Source organism: Lactuca serriola, chromosome 1, assembly GCF_051521515.1.
Source record: "Lactuca serriola cultivar US96UC23 chromosome 1, Lser_US96UC23_V15, whole genome shotgun sequence".
In the NCBI taxonomy this organism is placed as follows: Eukaryota; Viridiplantae; Streptophyta; class Magnoliopsida; order Asterales; family Asteraceae; genus Lactuca; species Lactuca serriola.
The window spans coordinates 49,118,851-49,136,067 of record NC_136408.1 but is presented as its reverse complement, the minus strand read 5'-3'; the positions used below and the strand labels follow the sequence as shown (position 1 = coordinate 49,136,067).

The 17,217-nt window shown below is 34.2% G+C and overlaps 3 protein-coding genes across 6 annotated transcripts; 2 read left to right on the top strand and 1 right to left on the bottom strand.

Annotated features, from left to right (window-relative positions):
- Positions 1-803: 803 nt before the first annotated feature.
- LOC145087656 (ADP-ribosylation factor) lies at positions 804-2,651 on the top strand. Of its 2 annotated transcripts, none has more exons than XM_079025679.1 (7): positions 804-940; positions 1,480-1,635; positions 1,735-1,805; positions 1,875-1,994; positions 2,079-2,197; positions 2,292-2,373; positions 2,468-2,651. In XM_079025679.1, exons 2-7 carry the CDS (start codon positions 1,488-1,490, stop codon positions 2,471-2,473), a joined length of 546 nt encoding a protein of 181 aa, XP_078881805.1. In that variant the 5' UTR covers positions 804-940; positions 1,480-1,487; the 3' UTR covers positions 2,474-2,651. The 2 variants fall into 2 exon arrangements, with proteins under 2 accessions (XP_078881805.1, XP_078881797.1); XM_079025671.1 differs by having other exon boundaries at positions 822-959.
- Positions 2,652-9,615: 6,964 nt separating this feature from the next.
- On the top strand, positions 9,616-11,526 carry LOC145087642 (wall-associated receptor kinase carboxy-terminal protein). 2 transcript variants are annotated; one of them, XM_079025659.1, is made up of 2 exons: positions 9,616-10,519; positions 11,358-11,526. In XM_079025659.1, the coding sequence occupies exons 1-2, from the start codon at positions 9,727-9,729 to the stop codon at positions 11,462-11,464; spliced, it is 900 nt and encodes a 299-aa protein (XP_078881785.1). In that variant the 5' UTR covers positions 9,616-9,726; the 3' UTR covers positions 11,465-11,526. The 2 variants fall into 2 exon arrangements, with proteins under 2 accessions (XP_078881785.1, XP_078881777.1); XM_079025651.1 differs by having other exon boundaries at positions 9,625-10,519; positions 11,352-11,526.
- On the bottom strand, positions 11,298-15,622 carry LOC145087626 (calmodulin-binding transcription activator 2-like). Of its 2 annotated transcripts, none has more exons than XM_079025631.1 (11): positions 15,476-15,622; positions 15,297-15,375; positions 14,722-14,841; positions 14,514-14,629; positions 14,352-14,440; positions 14,213-14,258; positions 13,828-14,136; positions 12,773-13,764; positions 12,138-12,681; positions 11,782-12,066; positions 11,298-11,691 (listed from the first exon to the last, which is right to left on the bottom strand). In XM_079025631.1, the coding sequence occupies exons 2-11, from the start codon at positions 15,334-15,336 to the stop codon at positions 11,653-11,655; spliced, it is 2,580 nt and encodes an 859-aa protein (XP_078881757.1). In that variant the 5' UTR covers positions 15,337-15,375; positions 15,476-15,622; the 3' UTR covers positions 11,298-11,652. The 2 variants fall into 2 exon arrangements, with proteins under 2 accessions (XP_078881757.1, XP_078881765.1); XM_079025639.1 differs by having other exon boundaries at positions 14,722-15,194; positions 15,476-15,600.
- Positions 15,623-17,217: the final 1,595 nt, after the last annotated feature.

Below are 17,217 nucleotides of genomic sequence, written 5' to 3'. Positions count from 1 at the left end.
TTTATAGAGTAGTATTTGAGATGGGAGAAAATAAAAATGCAAAATAGTTATTTGAGAGAAAAGACAAAGAGACTTTTCTCTTAGATGTCGACTTTATTGGCCCAATTAAGGGTAGATTGGGTCTTTAGATGGACCGGTTGGAGTAAATACCAGTCTAATCTGGATCGACTAAAGACCAACAATAAAAGAAAAACACGGACTACCAATCTTAACCAGCTAAGGACTTGACTGTCTAGGAATGGCTCACAATCGGTCCGGTTCCTAGGCGAAAAACTAAGACCGCTCAATTGTGCACATAAACCCCGGGTGAATCACCTATAATAAATGAAGATCCATTTTATCATATGTCAATCCTTTATGAGTTTTGACACTTGTCATTTTGTAATATTTTTGAAATAAATAATATCCACATGTTAATTTTTAGATTTTTTCAATTTGTAAAATTATAGTCATATAATACATATACTTATATATGTAAAGTATTAAATATAACAAATGTAATAATAAATTGCAATTAATATGTTTTTCATTCTTTATTTCAAAATTTTTATTTTGAAAAATATTTATTATTTATAATTTGATATATAATCTTTTTTAATCATCTCATATATTATACTGGTTTTACACCTAATGTTGTAATAAAGCTTTGATAAAAAAAAATTGCATTAATGGTCCATGTAAGATGGTTTAATTACATATTTCAGCACTTACAGTTTGATGGAATAAAGACATAGTTGGAGGGCTTAACAGCACAATATATAAAACCGAGAGACGTGACTGGGACCATTTGATTTGGTTAAAAACTGACGGTTCTCAAACGTCCACTTTTCTTCTCTCAAACCCCTTCAACTAATAAATACTACGCCTACTCTCAACTCTCTCCGATCCCTTGTCTTCTATTCATCGCGAATTTAATCGGTGATCGCCGGCTTCCCACTCCGTAAGATCTCCGTCCCATCGTAAGTCTTGGATCTCTCTCTGTCTCTCTTTCTACATGTATGAATACGTTATTGAATCATGAATACCTAAGCTTACTTGCATGTACATGCCAGATCCGATCTACTAATTTCCGTCTTGTGAAGATTTCCTAATTCGTTATTGTTTTCTATACAAATGATCCGATTTGTTTGTACAAACGAGATCTCATGTGCTAATTACCTGATTTCAGACAGATGATTAGTGTTTTGCACATCTTAGTTCGCCGTTAATTTTGATTTGTTAGGGTAATTGATGTTTTTGTTTTTGCACCAGCCACATTTTGTGAGCGAACTTGAAATTTTAACCTTTCTTTTGCATTCCTGAAATTAGGTCGCGTCTCGATCCCCTTTTGTTTCTTCAGAGATATTGAAATTTTAAACGTGATCCGTTTTTTGGGAATTATGATAATCCTTTCAGTTTTTCTTCTCAAGACAACTTATAAACTACTTATGATCTGATACGTACATTAAAGATTCACTGTGTTATTTTTTTATTTGGTAGATACAAAGATGGGGTTGTCTTTCACCAAGCTTTTCAGTCGCCTTTTTGCTAAGAAGGAGATGCGTATTTTGATGGTTGGTCTCGATGCAGCTGGTAAAACCACCATTTTGTACAAGCTCAAATTGGGGGAGATTGTAACCACTATTCCCACCATTGGTACATTTCTATATCTCTTCTACTCAACTCTACTGTATGTCATCACATGATTCTTTTTTGGATTTTAAACTTCATCTTAAATGAGTTGTATTTGAGCAGGATTTAATGTGGAAACCGTTGAGTACAAGAACATCAGCTTTACTGTATGGGATGTTGGTGGTCAGGACAAGGTAATCATTCTTTATTTTATTATATTGTTAAAGCTTTACTGTTTGATTATTTAAACCTACAATTTACAGATTCGCCCTTTGTGGAGGCACTACTTCCAAAACACACAAGGGCTTATCTTTGTGGTTGATAGTAACGATCGTGATCGTGTGGTGGAAGCTAGAGATGAACTTCACAGGATGCTTAATGAGGTATTTTTCTCATGCATTTTATATAGTATTTTAATTTCTGCATACAGTTTTTTTATTATTTAAATTTTTGTGTGAGATTCATAGGATGAGTTAAGAGATGCAGTTTTGCTTGTGTTTGCCAACAAACAAGATCTTCCAAATGCCATGAATGCTGCTGAGATTACTGATAAACTTGGCTTGCATTCTCTCAGACAGAGACACTGGTACAATCATCTTATAAAATTATGTTGGATTATTTCAATTATCATCATATAAATATAAATAATGTTTATTCATCATAAAACAATAATGTTACAGGTATATTCAGAGCACATGTGCCACCTCTGGTGAGGGTCTATATGAAGGTCTGGATTGGCTTTCCAACAACATTGCTAACAAGGTAAACAAATTATTTAACAAATAAAATTCCATTTCTTTATTTTTTTAGTCATGATGATAATGAATTAATAATTATTGGTTTGGTGAATTTCCAGGCTTAAAAGAGAGATAGACATCATGGTCTTCTTACTGGGTTACTGCAGCTACTATTAGAGTGTTTGTTTCTAAATCTTTGGAGTTGTGGGTGTTATATGTAAACCTAAAATTTGTGTCACTTTTTACATATTTTCAAGATTGAGATGTCTTACTCTTATGGATGAGTAGTGTTTTGTTTTTTTAGTTGGTTTATGATTAAAATCCATATTCTGTGGATTTAGTTGCAATAAATTAATACAAGCATGCTTATTTTTAGTTTTTAAATAAAAATTAATCAAAATGAATGGTCATGTGTTCATCGTCTTCTTGTATTCAAATATGGTTTTGTTCAAATTACATAACTTTATGCATCATCATCATCATCAAAATTGCACAACCATTAAGATGAGTAAACTATTCTTAACAAGAAATTAGATTTGGGTTTGTAACATGTTCGTCCTCCCAAAGAGAAAGGAAAAATGAAACAATACGAAAAAACTGAAATAAAATAAAATAATGCTATCCTGCATTTAAAACGTTAGTCCCTAATCAAGAAAAAAAGAAAACGAAAATAAACAGCTTAGGCTGTTAGCAAAGTTGGGCAAAGGTGAACAGAAAAGCATTGTATCTGTTAGAACAACACATACAAAAAGTAACGATATTAGTAAATACACATCAGGGGAGGTAAAGATGAAAATAAATACGATGATTAGGTCTGAGCACCTAGCACAAACAAAAGGAAGGAAGATCTAGTACATATTCTATTTTTATCCTACCCCCTACCCTGATACTCCACCTCCACATCGTCCTATTAGAGATCATGTCTTTTGTAAGAGTTAAGTCCTTCATGTCTAATCCCATATTATCTTCTCACTTTCTTCTTGGACATCATCTCCTCCTTGCATCGATAACAGAGATACTCATAAACATGATCACACTTTTTTTTTTTTTTTTTGAATTAGCAAAAATACCAAGATTTTGCCCCTTTACGAAATTAACCACCTATTTTGAAATGGGTCACTCTGAGCCCAAATCTGATGGATACTAGCCTATTTACGTGCTCCTCCCAAGAAATGTGGGTACCCACCGCGCATAAAAACTGCATTTCAGATTCTTTCAAATCAAACTATGGATTTATAGGAGATTATGATGTAACATGTAAGTTGTTTATAATTATAATGTCCATATTTGTTACTACATATCACCTTTTACGTTATTAATATCCAAACGAATGATGTTCGAAATGAAAACCTCGATTCAAAGAGGGGGAAGAACTTGTCTGAAATTGAGTTTTATATATATATATATATATATATATATATATATATATATATATATATATATATAAAGAGAGAGAGAGAGAGGTGGGTTCAATTGAGAAAATAAAAAAGGTTGAGAATTGGGGAATCATTCTCAGCCACTCATTTATCTAAGCATAAAAAGACACGGTGACAAACTTGTAAATATGTTAATAACCTTCAATGTCAAATACGTAACTATAGAGAATTCGATAACCGTTCGTTAATCCTCAAAATTTCTTCTCCAACCTTCAACAATCATCCAAATTTCTTCAACTAAACCATCATCAATGTCATCCAGTGTTAATCAATCATCAATATTCGTAGATGGGAGGTTCGTCGTTCAAGACAAATTCGCAATCCAAATTCATCAATTTCATCGATTTGTTAAAGTTTGGAACTGGAATTTCCCAGATTCGCAAACGAAATCAGTTGGAATCGAAATTTCTTCGTTGTTCATAAAATTGGAATCGGAGTTCTTGACTCGCACTCACGGTCAACATTGAAGGACTCAGAATCGGTACTCACAGGTTCCCAATCGGATTTTCGGAAATCAAAATCAAAATGAGAAATCGATCAGACATAGGTATCGCATCTGAAGTCGAAATCGGAAGTATATGATGATTTTGAATTGATAACTTGATGTTTTTAACATTTTTAAAATAGTTACCTTGTATGCACTCCAACTGTTTGATGAAATGCATAAACTAAATTACCACGTTATATTCATATATGAATATGTTTTCTCGCTTGAATCAGTATATGGTTATTAAAACAAAAAAACGAATATGCAAGTCTGTATGTTATTAATATGTGAATAACATATAAAAATTATATATATTTGTGAAAACACATTGTAATATTCATATGTGAATATATTGTCTAATATTCATAGGTGAATATTTCATCTAATATTCACAAGTAAATATACTATGTATTATTCACATGTGATATACCATGTAATACTATGTAATATTCAGATATGAAAATATTATCTAATATTCATAAGTGAATATACCATCTAATATTCACAAGTGAATATACTATGTAATATTCACAACTGAATGAATCGTCTAATATTTAAATATGAATATACTATGTTTAGCATATGTTATATTCATATATGAATGATACTTAAAATGTAAAAAAAAAAAAATTAATCATAGTTTTTATTCATAAATGAATAACGAATGTACTGTAGAAAAAACTTGATTCATTTTTATTCACTTATGAATAACGATAGCTGAAAATATAAAAAAAAATTTATTTTATTTTAAAACTATATCAATATGGATGTCTATTTGTAGAGAATAAAAAATCATGAATTTTGGTATATTTAAAATATTTTTTCGATAAAAATAGCTTCTTAAAAATTAAAAAAAAAAAAAACGAAAAAGACTATGTTTTTGTATATATTAAGGTAATGATTAGCATAGTTTAAGGAAATATGTTTTGTTGGAAAAAACATGTCTATTCTTTTCCCATTTCTGCTGGTACGACGGAGGCTTTTGCGGCAAAAATAAATGAGTGGCTGAGAATGATTCCTCCATTCTCAACCTTTTTTTTCTCAATTGAACTATCCACTATATATATATATATATATATATATATATATATATATATATATATATATATAAAAGTTATCCACCCTTAGGAACAGTAAAGTTCCTAAGGGGTTTGGAAAATGGGTCCCTAAAGTTATGTATGTGTGCTAAATACCGTCTGTTTATTGCCTTCTTTGAATCAAAGGTCCTTTTAGTTTTAATTACTATAAGTATTTTGTTTGTGTTTTGTAATAGTAGGTTATACTGTTGTGGTTATTTGCCTAGTTAGATATTTGTTTAGTTTAGAACCGATATCCACAATCTTAGTGATTAGGATTTAGGCCCAAACCCTTTAGGGTTTAAGTCTTAAGGTTTTAGGTATTCTTTATGTATTTCTATATAATTGTCTTTTGAGTATCAATCTATCTATTATCTAATATGGTATCATGACTCTAGTTTAAAACCATACTGCTGACCACAACCCGCAGCTGCCGCCATCCATCTCTGACGATCTTCTCTATCCACCCTTAGGAACAGTAAAGTTCCTAAGGGGTTGACAAAATGGGTCCCTAAGGTTATGTATGTTTGCTAAATGTTGTTTGTTTATTGCCTTCTTTTTCAAATGTCCTTTTAGTTTTAATTAAAAGAGTAAATTACACGAATGGTCCTTATGGTTTAGGGTAATTTGCATGGTTGGTCCCTAACTTATTTTTTAACTCGTAAGGTCCCTACTGTTTGTTTTTGTTACGTGCTTGGTCCCTGTCTTACCTAAAAAAGACTATTTTGTCATTGATTTTTTAATTTATTTAAATAAACACAATCCCAACCCCACCCCCCACACCTTACCTTACATACCCCACCATTTTTTCTATTTAAATAATAGTCTTTTTAGGTAAGACATGGACCAAGCGCGTAGCAGAAACAAACATTAGGGACCAAACGCGTAACAAAAACAAATAGTAGGGACCTTTCGAGTTAAAAAATAAGTTAGGGACCAAGCTCGCAAATTACCCCAAAGTATAGGGTCCATTTGTGTAATTTAATCTAATTAAAATAAGTATTTTGTTTGTGTTTTGTAATACTAGGTTATACAGTTGTGGTTATTTGCCTAGTTAGATATTCGTTTAGTTTAAAACCGATATCCACAATTTTAGTGATTAGGGTTTAGACCCAAGCCCTTTAGGGTTTAAGTCTTGAGGGTATTCTTTATATATTTCTATATAATTGTCTTTTAAGTATCAATCAAACTATTATTTAACATGGTATCATGATTCTAGTTTAAAACCATACTGCTGACCACAACCCACAGCGGCTGCCATCCATCTCTGACGATCTTCTCTAACAATCGTCGTAGGTGCCTTCATTATGTTCTATATTTTTTTTCTTTCTTATTTTCTCTGACTAAATAATAAATCAGCTGGCGACACCAAACTAGAACTCTTTCATCGATTTCTTCTACTACCTCATCTATTTATGCCTCCTCGTCATATGAACATTGTCTCTAAGCCTTCTTCATCCTCCTCAGATGGCCACTTCTTCAGATATCTTTTCCGATTCAGACCCTTCTGATGCTATTTTTTCCTCCCTCCGATGGCTCCTTCTCTGTCGGGCAACCTCTGATCTGAAGTCATCTCTTTCTCTATTGACATTACAGTCGCCGATCTCGCCGGAATTGGCTCCCTCCGCAGCATATTGATGCCTTTTTCTTTCTTGTTGCCTTTCTCCGATTTCCTCTGCCATCACGGTTGAATGATCGTTGCTGTGGTCGTCGTCGATCTTTTCGTCGTATACGACATAATCGCCTCTAGCTGCAACTTCTTCCCTCTTCTTCTCCGACGAGCAGTCGATGTTAGTCGCCATCGTCAAAGCTCTATCACCACCGTTGCCGTTATCTTCATTACTTTTTATGTTTTGTTCTTTTTTAATTTTTCCAGTTTAATCGTCTTCTCCCGATCAAACTGCAAAAGATGTTAGTGATTAGGGTTTAGGCTCAAGCCCTTTATGGTTTAAGTCATTAGGGTTTAGGTGTTCTTTATATATATATATATATATATATATATATATATATATATATATATATATATATATATATAATTGTTTTTTGAGTATCAATCAATCTATTATCTAACACACAATGTAAACCACAACCCCAAATACGAAGGACTTATCCAAAATGGTATAGTTATATCCATTATAATAAGATTTTCGTAGAGCTATTCACAAATATATAACAACTTCTGGCTGCACCAATTAATTGTTAAACTGTGCACGTGTTTTTTTTCACAATCCTATTAATTCATTTTGTCACCAAAATTGAGAATTCTAAAGTTGCATGCTTGAGGTTTAAAACAATATTGTTTACAACATTGTGTTGAACTTCATTTCTCAGATTAAAGATTCGTGAAACCACTTACGTGTTAGAAAAATAGGGAATGAATAGATTGTTTGGATTCTCTGAAAGTCGTGATTCACTATCAAATTGAAGTATTTCGATGGTACAGATCGAACACCCAGCCAGGGGCTCTGTCCCTTGGACCCCGCTCTCAGGAGCGCTGCCCCCGGACCCCCGTTCGTTTAGGGGCTTCGCCCCTAAATAACAATGTACTTTGAATATTGAAAAACTTGAACAAGTGTAACTTCTACACCATCCTAACTTGTTCAATATTCAACAATATCATTTTTGGTCAACAAATTTAATCCTATTACACTTAAATAATATTGATGATATAAAATCACCAACATTACGTAACTTATAGACCCTATTATGGACCTCAAAAGTCGAAGACCATTGACTGTCAATCATTCGGCGTATGTCACAAATCTTGATTACCACGTATGATGATATGAAAAAGTTCATAAATTCAATGGGAAGAATTGAAGTTGTGTGTGTGCCGCCTCCACCACTAGAAGAGCAAATTATATTGACCGATAAATCCATGAACTTAATTTAAAGTTACATGGAACTTCTATGAGCCCTGTATCATAGAAGCTTTACAAGCCCTTGACAAGTTCCAACATGCCATATACGTGTATCATTCTCGTCGAGTTTCAAATTTAACATAAATGTGTTTGATTGAATTATGTAACATGTTTAGTGTGTTTTTGGTAAGACACTATATAATTATGCATCATATTTATTTTGAAGCCAAAATAATAATTTGTCATTTTTATACAAACATTTGTGTTTTTTCATGCAAAAACAAACTTTTTGTTTTCACTCTTATTGAATATCAATATAACCCAAACACTGAAACCGATGAAAGTCACATAAAAAGGACAGAACCTTAATATGAAATACGCGACTACATTTGTTTGCTTCAGTTGGTTCTTAAACATTGGGTGTATCTTATTCATTCAGATGTTTATTAATTTTAATATATTTCTCTATGTACCATCGGTTAGATGGCCGTTCATCAAACCACTCAAAATACCCATAATCTCCATCATTATTCAGAAAATATGTGCAACCAAAGAAACGCCTGCATGATATTTTATCAATCTAAGAAACTGAAGATCTAGCTTAAATACCTCACTAGCATCTATGAAATGATCAATCTAAGAAACTTACGCGAATAGACACCGTGTCCGAAAATGTTATTTTATGGGAAAATACTCTGAAATTTGAAATGGGTAATTGAAAATAATGAATTTCGGACAATGCATCATTTTAGAAAATATGTTAAAAGTTAGGTTAGATATAGATATTTCTGATTTGCAACATGATGTAATTGTTAAATAAAACAGCAAATTGTTGTTTAGTGCCATGTTTTAAAAACCGGTTTTTTAATTAAACCGGTCTGGTGACCGATTTTTCAATCACTTGTTCAACCAAAAAATTTCCTACATCTGACGGTGGTGTGCGTCTGTCTTCGAGTTATGTACTTTCTGAAAATGTTCAATTTGCTTTGGAAATATATTGTTTTTTAACAGCTAAGGGATATTCATCTATATAAGCCAAATATACTGATTCAAACGGTTTTTTACTTGTTCTATCACACCAATTCAAATTGGTTTTTGAAGAAACCGTCCGGTTCGATCCGATTTAAAAATTAACATAAAACAGATCGTTGTTGAATGGTTATCGGCCTCGGTTTCTGGTCCACCCGGTTCAAACATGTTTTTACATTGATTTAGTGTTAATCACATAACTTTAGAACTTTAATGTTTTAAAAAGCAAATCGATAATAATTGGTTTAATAATTAACCCATTTTTCTGAAAAAATAGGGTCGAACATTCATTCAAATTTATTTGAACTTTTTTCTTTTCTGGGGCGTACAACCTATCAAGTTATCATCAACTCCTGACAGGGGGCCAAAAAGTCAAAAGGAAATAGAAAGAAGCAGCTTTAAAGAGCAATTTGCGGAAATCATTTTTTCTTCCTATTTCCACCGAAAGCATTCACATTTCATTCTCTCAATTCTCTCCCTACACAAAATATGACTTCACTGTTTCTCGTGTATCTCCTCTTTCTTTTACCTTTTTTATGTCACTCTCTCCCCCTTTGTCGGAATTCATGCGGCAATATCGAAATAGACTATCCTTTCGCCGTCGATGACGGTTGCGGTGCTCCTCTCTACCGGAATATGCTTAACTGCTCCACCACATTTGCCACCAACACTACCATCTCCACCACGGATCTCTTTTTCGAGACCCCTTCAGGCAGCTACAAAGTAGAGTCCATCGATTACGCCTCCAAATCTCTCACCATCTACGACCCTTCCATGTCCACCTGCACCATCCTTCAACCCCACCACGACTTTGTCTTGTCCGACGTCCAGTCCGCCCTCATTCCTCCTTCTCCGGACACCGTCTTCGCTCTCATGAACTGCTCCATCGACTCTCCGGTTCTCAACCACTACAAATCCCTTTGTTTCAATTTCTCCGACGACCACTCGTGTGATGAGCTATATGGTTCCTGCACGTCGTTCAAGATTTTTCAGATGCTCTCCAACGACACTCCTCCGGCGTGTTGCTTTACGTCATACAATACTGTGAAGTTTATGAGTATGAATATACTGGATTGCACGCATTATACGACGTTCTATGATGCTGATAAGTTGAAGGGGGAGAAGCCATTGGATTGGTCGTACGGGATGAAGCTGTCGTATGGTTTGCCGGATACTGGGTGTGATCGGTGCCGGAAATCCGGTGGGACTTGTGGGTTTGACGTCGAAACTGAAGGAACGCTGTGCATTTGCTCCGCCGCCGTTAACTCCACAAGAGAATGTGGTGAGTTTCCAAAATATGTTTTTTAGTTGTCACATCATAATTTAGCAAACTATATTTTTCTCAAAAGCCACTTTTATAAAATGATTTATTCCCATTTATTATTACTTTAATAAAAAAATAAAAATATATTTCTAGATGCTGTAATTTTTTCAAAAGATTTTAATAATTAATCATCATATAATTTGTATCTTTATAAAGTAGTTGGTTATTTAAAACATTTTGTCTTTGTAAAAAAAAAATTTAGTTTATCTGATAAGCTTTAAAAAAAGTGTTTAGATTAATTCTTTCATTTCATTATATTTCTCTCTAACTCAAAAAGTCAAAAACACACTGCATTTCCTTCCGTTCCATTTTCCTTCATTAAAAAAAAAAAAAAAACTCAGGAACAAAAACATTGCGTCTAAAGGATGGTTAAATGGAAAATGAGATAGAGTTTGATAGTGCTTGGTGCATTGTGGGAATTTGATTTAGATTTCAATTTGGAAATTTTTTAATTTTAACAATGATACATTAACCATATTGCTTATATTAATGCGGATTCATTTTGCTATGTAGTAAAAGCTTTTTTCAAAACATGTTAAAGTTGAAAAAAGTTTAATGGACAAATTATATGTTAATAGAACATTAGGAGCATTTGGAGTTTGGACTCACAAATGTTGTTACAAAATATTGGACTCTTAAAACTTTTGGACCTTTACTCTGAAATCCTTTTTGTTAAACCCACAAGTTAAAAAAGTGCATGGTGGTGTCATAAAATTTGGAGATTTAAAGAAACAGATAGATCAAGGCTAATTCTATTTATTATGGATGGATTAATCGATAAAAACTGCAGCTGCAGGTACAGTTGAAGGAGGTATAGGGGAGGCACACACAGGATCAGTGCTTCCGTCACTTCTATCTCTTTCCACCATTCTTTTTGCTTTTTCTACATTCTTCTTTTTGTAATCAATATCAATCAATGTACTCTACTTGTAACACCAATCCAATCTAAAAACATTTTCCTCTCACCTATTCGTTAATTTCACTTTATATATTCATATTCATATTTCTATTTATATATGCATACTAGAATTAGACTACCTACACCCTAGGCCCTAAGGGTTAGACTTACAAACAAACTCTCCAACTCAATGTCATTTGCTGCTGCTGCTATCTTCATGTTCATGGCTCAACTGTCAAACACAATCATCACAAAAAACATCACAATCACCACCACCAGATTAGCAGAGTATCAGTATCAGTAACAGTAACAGTGTCATTACCTTTTCAAACTTCCCCACGAGCCTCATGTACTGTTCCTGGCCTTCAGGATTCCGAGCCATGGAATGCACCCTAGCCAACGCCTTTTCCACCCCAACATATTTCTGTCTCCGACCTATTCTCAGGAAATCATATTCCGATTCCGATTCCGGTGCTCTCAATTCCGGCCGGAATCCTCGCAACCCACGGCTCTTTCGTCTCCATCTGAGTATCGCTTTCTCCACTATCCCAACAGACCACACCACTTTTTTATAATGCTTTCTAACTTTATGCCCACGAAAATGCGCCTAAAAGTAAAACACCACCATTTATAAATTTAACATATATAATTATACATCAAAAACTAACACCAGTTTACCTGAATCTTGACAACACGCTCACGCATCTTTAAGAACTCGTTCCTTCCTTTCCACCCCCTGTACTTTTGCTGGATCTTTGATGCTGCAATGTTCAGATGCAAATAGTCTTCATAATCACGTGTTTTCTTGACCTTCTGTAAAGAAGAAGAAGAAGCTATAGCAACAAGTTCTTCAGTTTCTGCCTTTGTTGCTTGTTGTTGCCTTTGATTGAAAGAACGAGTTCTGAAAGCATCTTGAATTAAAGCAGCTGCATGTGCTGATCTTCTCACTGCTGCAAGTGACCCTTTTAAAGAATGTGAATGTGTAGCATCATCATCATCCACTAACACTTCACTTTTGACACCATTCTTGTCCTTTTCCTTCACAGACAATGCTGAAAGATGAGTGGTGAGATCAGTTTCTGCCAAATATCCAGCAATCCCTTTATGCCCTTTACTTGATGCCAGATCAGCAGCCGTTTGTCCACCTGGATTCATAGGTGTTGGGTCATCAACCGCACCTGCATACGCACCAAATTTCACCAGTGCCACCACTGTTTCCTCTCTGCAAAAAACACACTTTCTCATAACACAAACATTCAAGAAAACGATGCTCTTTTTGATCATTGACTTGAAAATGGATCAAAAGTCAAAACCTGCCATAAAGTGAAGCCCAATGGAGGGCGGTCCGGCCATGTGAATCTCTGAAATTAGGGCTGACACCGGTGGCGGTGATCGGAGCAACCGCCCACTCATAACCAAGAGCTCCGGCCAAATGAATAACACCTTGTCCTTTTTCATCCAACACACGCAATCCTTCACATGCTTCATGGACTTCATAAACTAATCTCTCATAAAGTTTATCTTTCAGCAAATTCTGTATTAGCAACTCCTTTGTGATTCTATTTGAACACCATTCTTTGTTTCTTAAAATCAAATCAAACACATCCTTCATCTTACATTTTTCACAATCTACCACCTTGCAGTCTAACCATTTGTTCACTTTAACCCCCAAAGATAATAATTTCGAAAGACGAATTACTAAACCGAATTCCTCTTCATCCCAAGTTTTATCATCATCACGATGATGATGATGATCTGTTGTTAATCTTGTTGACTTATCAATATACTCAAACTCACGCACTTCACTACAAGCTAATCGATTGCTACAGGTAATGTAAAATGGAATACGCCCTGCAGCATGTAAAGGAACCTGACATCTAATGGCATTTTCTGTCAAAAGTTCAGCTGCCACTTCGATTTCACCAAACATGCAACACCATTTTATGTCATTCATACGTTTCTTGTCACCCAAGAAATTCCCTGTTATTAAAATCTTTGTTTCTGTTTCTAAATATGCCCAATCTGGTGCAAAATCGGTTATAGTAAAGAGCTGTTCTTGGGCTAAAGAGGGACCCACAGGGCTTGTATTCAACTGCATATGGTGTGATAAGCTCGAGACTTCAGTTTTATTGTTTCCAGTTTCGGTTTCAATTGCATTCCAGTAAACCCCGGAATCGGATGCCATCAGGGAATCATCAAACTCTCCACCCAATTCTTTACACATCCACCTTCCAAAGCTGTCCATCTTTTTCAGTCCTCCAGCATCATTATCTTGTAAGTTTATCACTTCAGTATTTACATTGACCTGCATTGACACTGCCATTAAAATGCAACCAAGATTCAAGAAAGAAACAATCTGAAAAGTTACCTGTGATGCAACTTCATGATCAGAAAAAAAGCCATTCCCAGAGTTCAAGAAATCTTGAGAATGTGTGTCAGAATCTAACCTAGCATCTGTTAGTTTGTAAGATAGCAAATCAGTTGTAAATGAATCAATCCCAAAATCTTGTGAAGAGTGCTCGTTATTTGATATTGAAGACACTGATTGTTCGTTTTTATCAACTGAATTCATATCATAACCATATGAAGTATGTGGTGTTTGTTCACTGCTTTGAGAGTTTTGAAGCAGTGTTCTTGAATCTGGATTTAACCCACGGGAGAAACTTGACTTGTATCCCTGTGTATGATGAATCAAAGATGACACTTTAGTCCACATAAACACGATCATCTACCAAAGGGTTTTGGAAATTTACCTCTTTAACCTCCCTATAGTGCACAAGAACAATATTCTCATACTGCCTAAAACATTATAAAGATCAAGTAAGAATATATATATATATATATATAAAGTAAGAAATGAAGTTGAAAAGTTGCAGAAAAAAAAAGACTAACTTATCAAGCATCCAGTAGCTTCTTCTCTGAAAGTTCTCATTATCTTCTCCATGTGCATAGTAACAGTGAAGAACATCCACACTGCCTGCCTATAGAACGAAAATAACACAAGTATTATATCAAGACTCAAAGTATTAGTAAAAGTTATATAAACATGAACACCTTTAATTTTTCATGAGCTTCTTTAACAATCTTTCCATCTTTCTTCTTCCTCCAACGATGACCATCTTTTCGAAAGTATCGAATCACTTTTCGATCAAAGAGAAATAAAGAACCAGCTATCATGAAATAAGAGTGACAGTGTTTAGAAGTTATAAGATGAGTAATCTATATGTATATGTGTATATGTTAAAGTGGCAAAGGTGGATACCTGGTGGCATGACAGGTGGACTAGGTCTCAGTTGAAACTTATGATAGTTGGTTAGAATTTCACAAATTTCAGCAGGTCGCAACCACCGATGCTGTGCTTCTTGCTGTATTTGATCCAAATCTGCCACAGTTCCATGAAAACAAGTGTATAAAAACATATAAACCTGATACTGAATCCAAAATTTCACATGCAACCAACACCGAGAAAACAGATTAAAGAAATCAAGAAAGCTAAATTCAAATTTGATCAACGCTTTCGTGTTCTTCAATTTGGAACCATTTCGTTTCCGATATTCTGAATACGACTGCAGAACGGCAGGCGAAGACGCCGGTGTACCAAGAACGGTACCCTACTGTTGCACCATGGCTCCTCGATTTTGCGCAAAAAAGGGGGGAAATCTGCACCGATTATTGATTGGGGTTTTTTGTACGATCATGTTCTTTCGTTTTCTTTAAATCGAGCTGGTTTATGTGCTAAATTGCCAATACAACGACGAGACGATCATATGAGAGAAACAGAGTCCACAACACTTCGAATTGAATATAACAGATTATGTATAAAGAGAAAGAACTAACCTAACAATTGATTGGGAATGTAACATTTTGTGTCAGCCATCAATCAAACTCTCATGAACGGTAGTCTTCTTGGTGTAATCTGAGTGAAGAACATTCACAAAATGAAAAGGGTCATCGAATAAGAGAGGATTAGAATAAAAAAATAACAAGATTTGATGTTTCGCCTAAAAGTCAATTACCCAGATGAAAAAATATTCATAAAACAGAAACCAAAGATTCTTGAAGAAGAAAAAAAAACCCTAGAGCCAAAGTGTGTCAGTCTCGAGAGACGAAGGTTTTCAAGTATAAAGAGAAAAATATAATAGAGATAGAGAGGGAAGTCAAAAGTTGTGTCCACACCAGAATAAAGAGGATTTGGTATCTATGACCTGACTTGGCATTGGCTACGTGGGTTTGTGTAGACGTGGAATGACGTGTCAAGGGCCAAAAAGTTTTCACTGGAACATTTATACAACTCAAAACAAGTACACTTGGCATCGGCCACGAATAGAGTGCTTTGATTATTTTGTTAGCTTTAGTTATTTAATCAATTTTAGGAAAAAAAAAATTCTAAAAAAACATTAGGGTAATGGTAATATCTCGGCATTGGTTGATGTGGGCACTCGGTACCCACATCGTTCTCATAGTCGATCTATGTTATCATATAAAGACAATCGTTCTCATAGTTGGATGATTGAAAAAATAGAAGAGGTAGAAAGAGAAACGTTAATCTATGTTATCGTAGAGATATAGATGGAGAGATGAAAATATGACCATTCAAACTCTTTTATAATTTGTTTTCTATTTTTTTTTTCTTCATAGAACTTTTTATAATTTAACATAAACATTGCAATTATTAGTTTTAAAGTATACATTGTGATTGGGTCTAATATGTTTTGCCAGTATTTTCTGATATGACATTAACAGTAAATTTTATGCAAATTATTAATATTATTGATGACGGTGAGTGGAAAAACCGTCGTCCAAATCCTAACCCTTAAAACTCCTGCAACTCTCTCTCTCTCTCTCTCTCTCTCTCTCTCTTTCTCTCTCTCTCTCTCTCTCTCTCTCTCTCTCTTCATATAAATAGAGCTCTATTGGTAGATGGAATGATCATCTACGTTTCCTATTCAATTTCAGGTATGTTGTAAAGAAAGTAAAAAACACAAAATCTTCCCAACTTGAACAGTTTATTCACTATAAACCAGTTCGATTATACATCAACTTACACCAGAAACCTCTCTACATTAACACTCACTCTCAGATGTATAAATAAGCACAAGATCTAAAATATATCAGTAGAACAATGAAACCCTAACTGAGAAACCCTAAACGAGAGAGAAAATATCTAAGAAGTAATGTATGCTATATGTCCACAATGAGAGAAGCATTGACTTTAAATACATCGGGTCTCAACAAAAACCGAGCAACCATGACCCATAAAAGATCCGCGTACAAACCCGAATGACTCTTTCGTGCATAAAACTTACACAAACAACCCTTCGGATAATAACAATTAAACACAACATACCTTTCAACAATTAATGTTTATGTTTGAGTATAGAATATATATTTCAACATCCCCCCCCCCCCCCAAACTAAACATTAATTATTACTTTTATTAAAAACATTAATAAGACCAAGACGATTAGAAATATATTCATGCTGACCAACACCTAATGCTTTAGTCAAAATATCAGCATTTTGATTTGATGAATCAATCTTATTTATTTTAAAAACACCTTTTTCAATTTTTTTTCTCTAATAAAATGGAGATCAACTTCAAAATGTTTAGTTTTTTCATGAAATACAGGATTTAAAGCTAATTTAATAGCAGACTCATTGTCACAAAAAACATTCACATGTGTTAAACCTGTAATTCCACAATCACATAATAATTTCAGAATCCAAATTACTTCACAAGCTACAGAACCAAGAGCTC

Bases quoted from the DNA above. Each gene is read 5' to 3' on its own strand.
- LOC145087656 (XM_079025679.1), top strand. From the start codon at position 1,488: ATGGGGTTGTCTTTCACCAAGCTTTTCAGTCGCCTTTTTGCTAAGAAG. The intron at 1,636-1,734 runs GTACATTTCTAT...GTATTTGAGCAG, and splicing joins AACCACTATTCCCACCATTG to GATTTAATGTGGAAACCGTT. The intron at 1,806-1,874 runs GTAATCATTCTT...TACAATTTACAG, and splicing joins ATGTTGGTGGTCAGGACAAG to ATTCGCCCTTTGTGGAGGCA.
- LOC145087642 (XM_079025651.1), top strand. From the start codon at position 9,727: ATGACTTCACTGTTTCTCGTGTATCTCCTCTTTCTTTTACCTTTTTTA. The intron at 10,520-11,351 runs GTGAGTTTCCAA...TAAAAACTGCAG, and splicing joins TAACTCCACAAGAGAATGTG to CTGCAGGTACAGTTGAAGGA.
- LOC145087626 (XM_079025631.1), bottom strand. From the start codon at position 15,336: ATGGCTGACACAAAATGTTACATTCCCAATCAATTGTTAG. The intron at 14,441-14,513 runs GTGTTCATGTTT...TTCGTTCTATAG, and splicing joins AAGCTCATGAAAAATTAAAG to GCAGGCAGTGTGGATGTTCT. The intron at 12,682-12,772 runs GTTTTGACTTTT...TGTTTTTTGCAG, and splicing joins TGGGCTTCACTTTATGGCAG to AGAGGAAACAGTGGTGGCAC.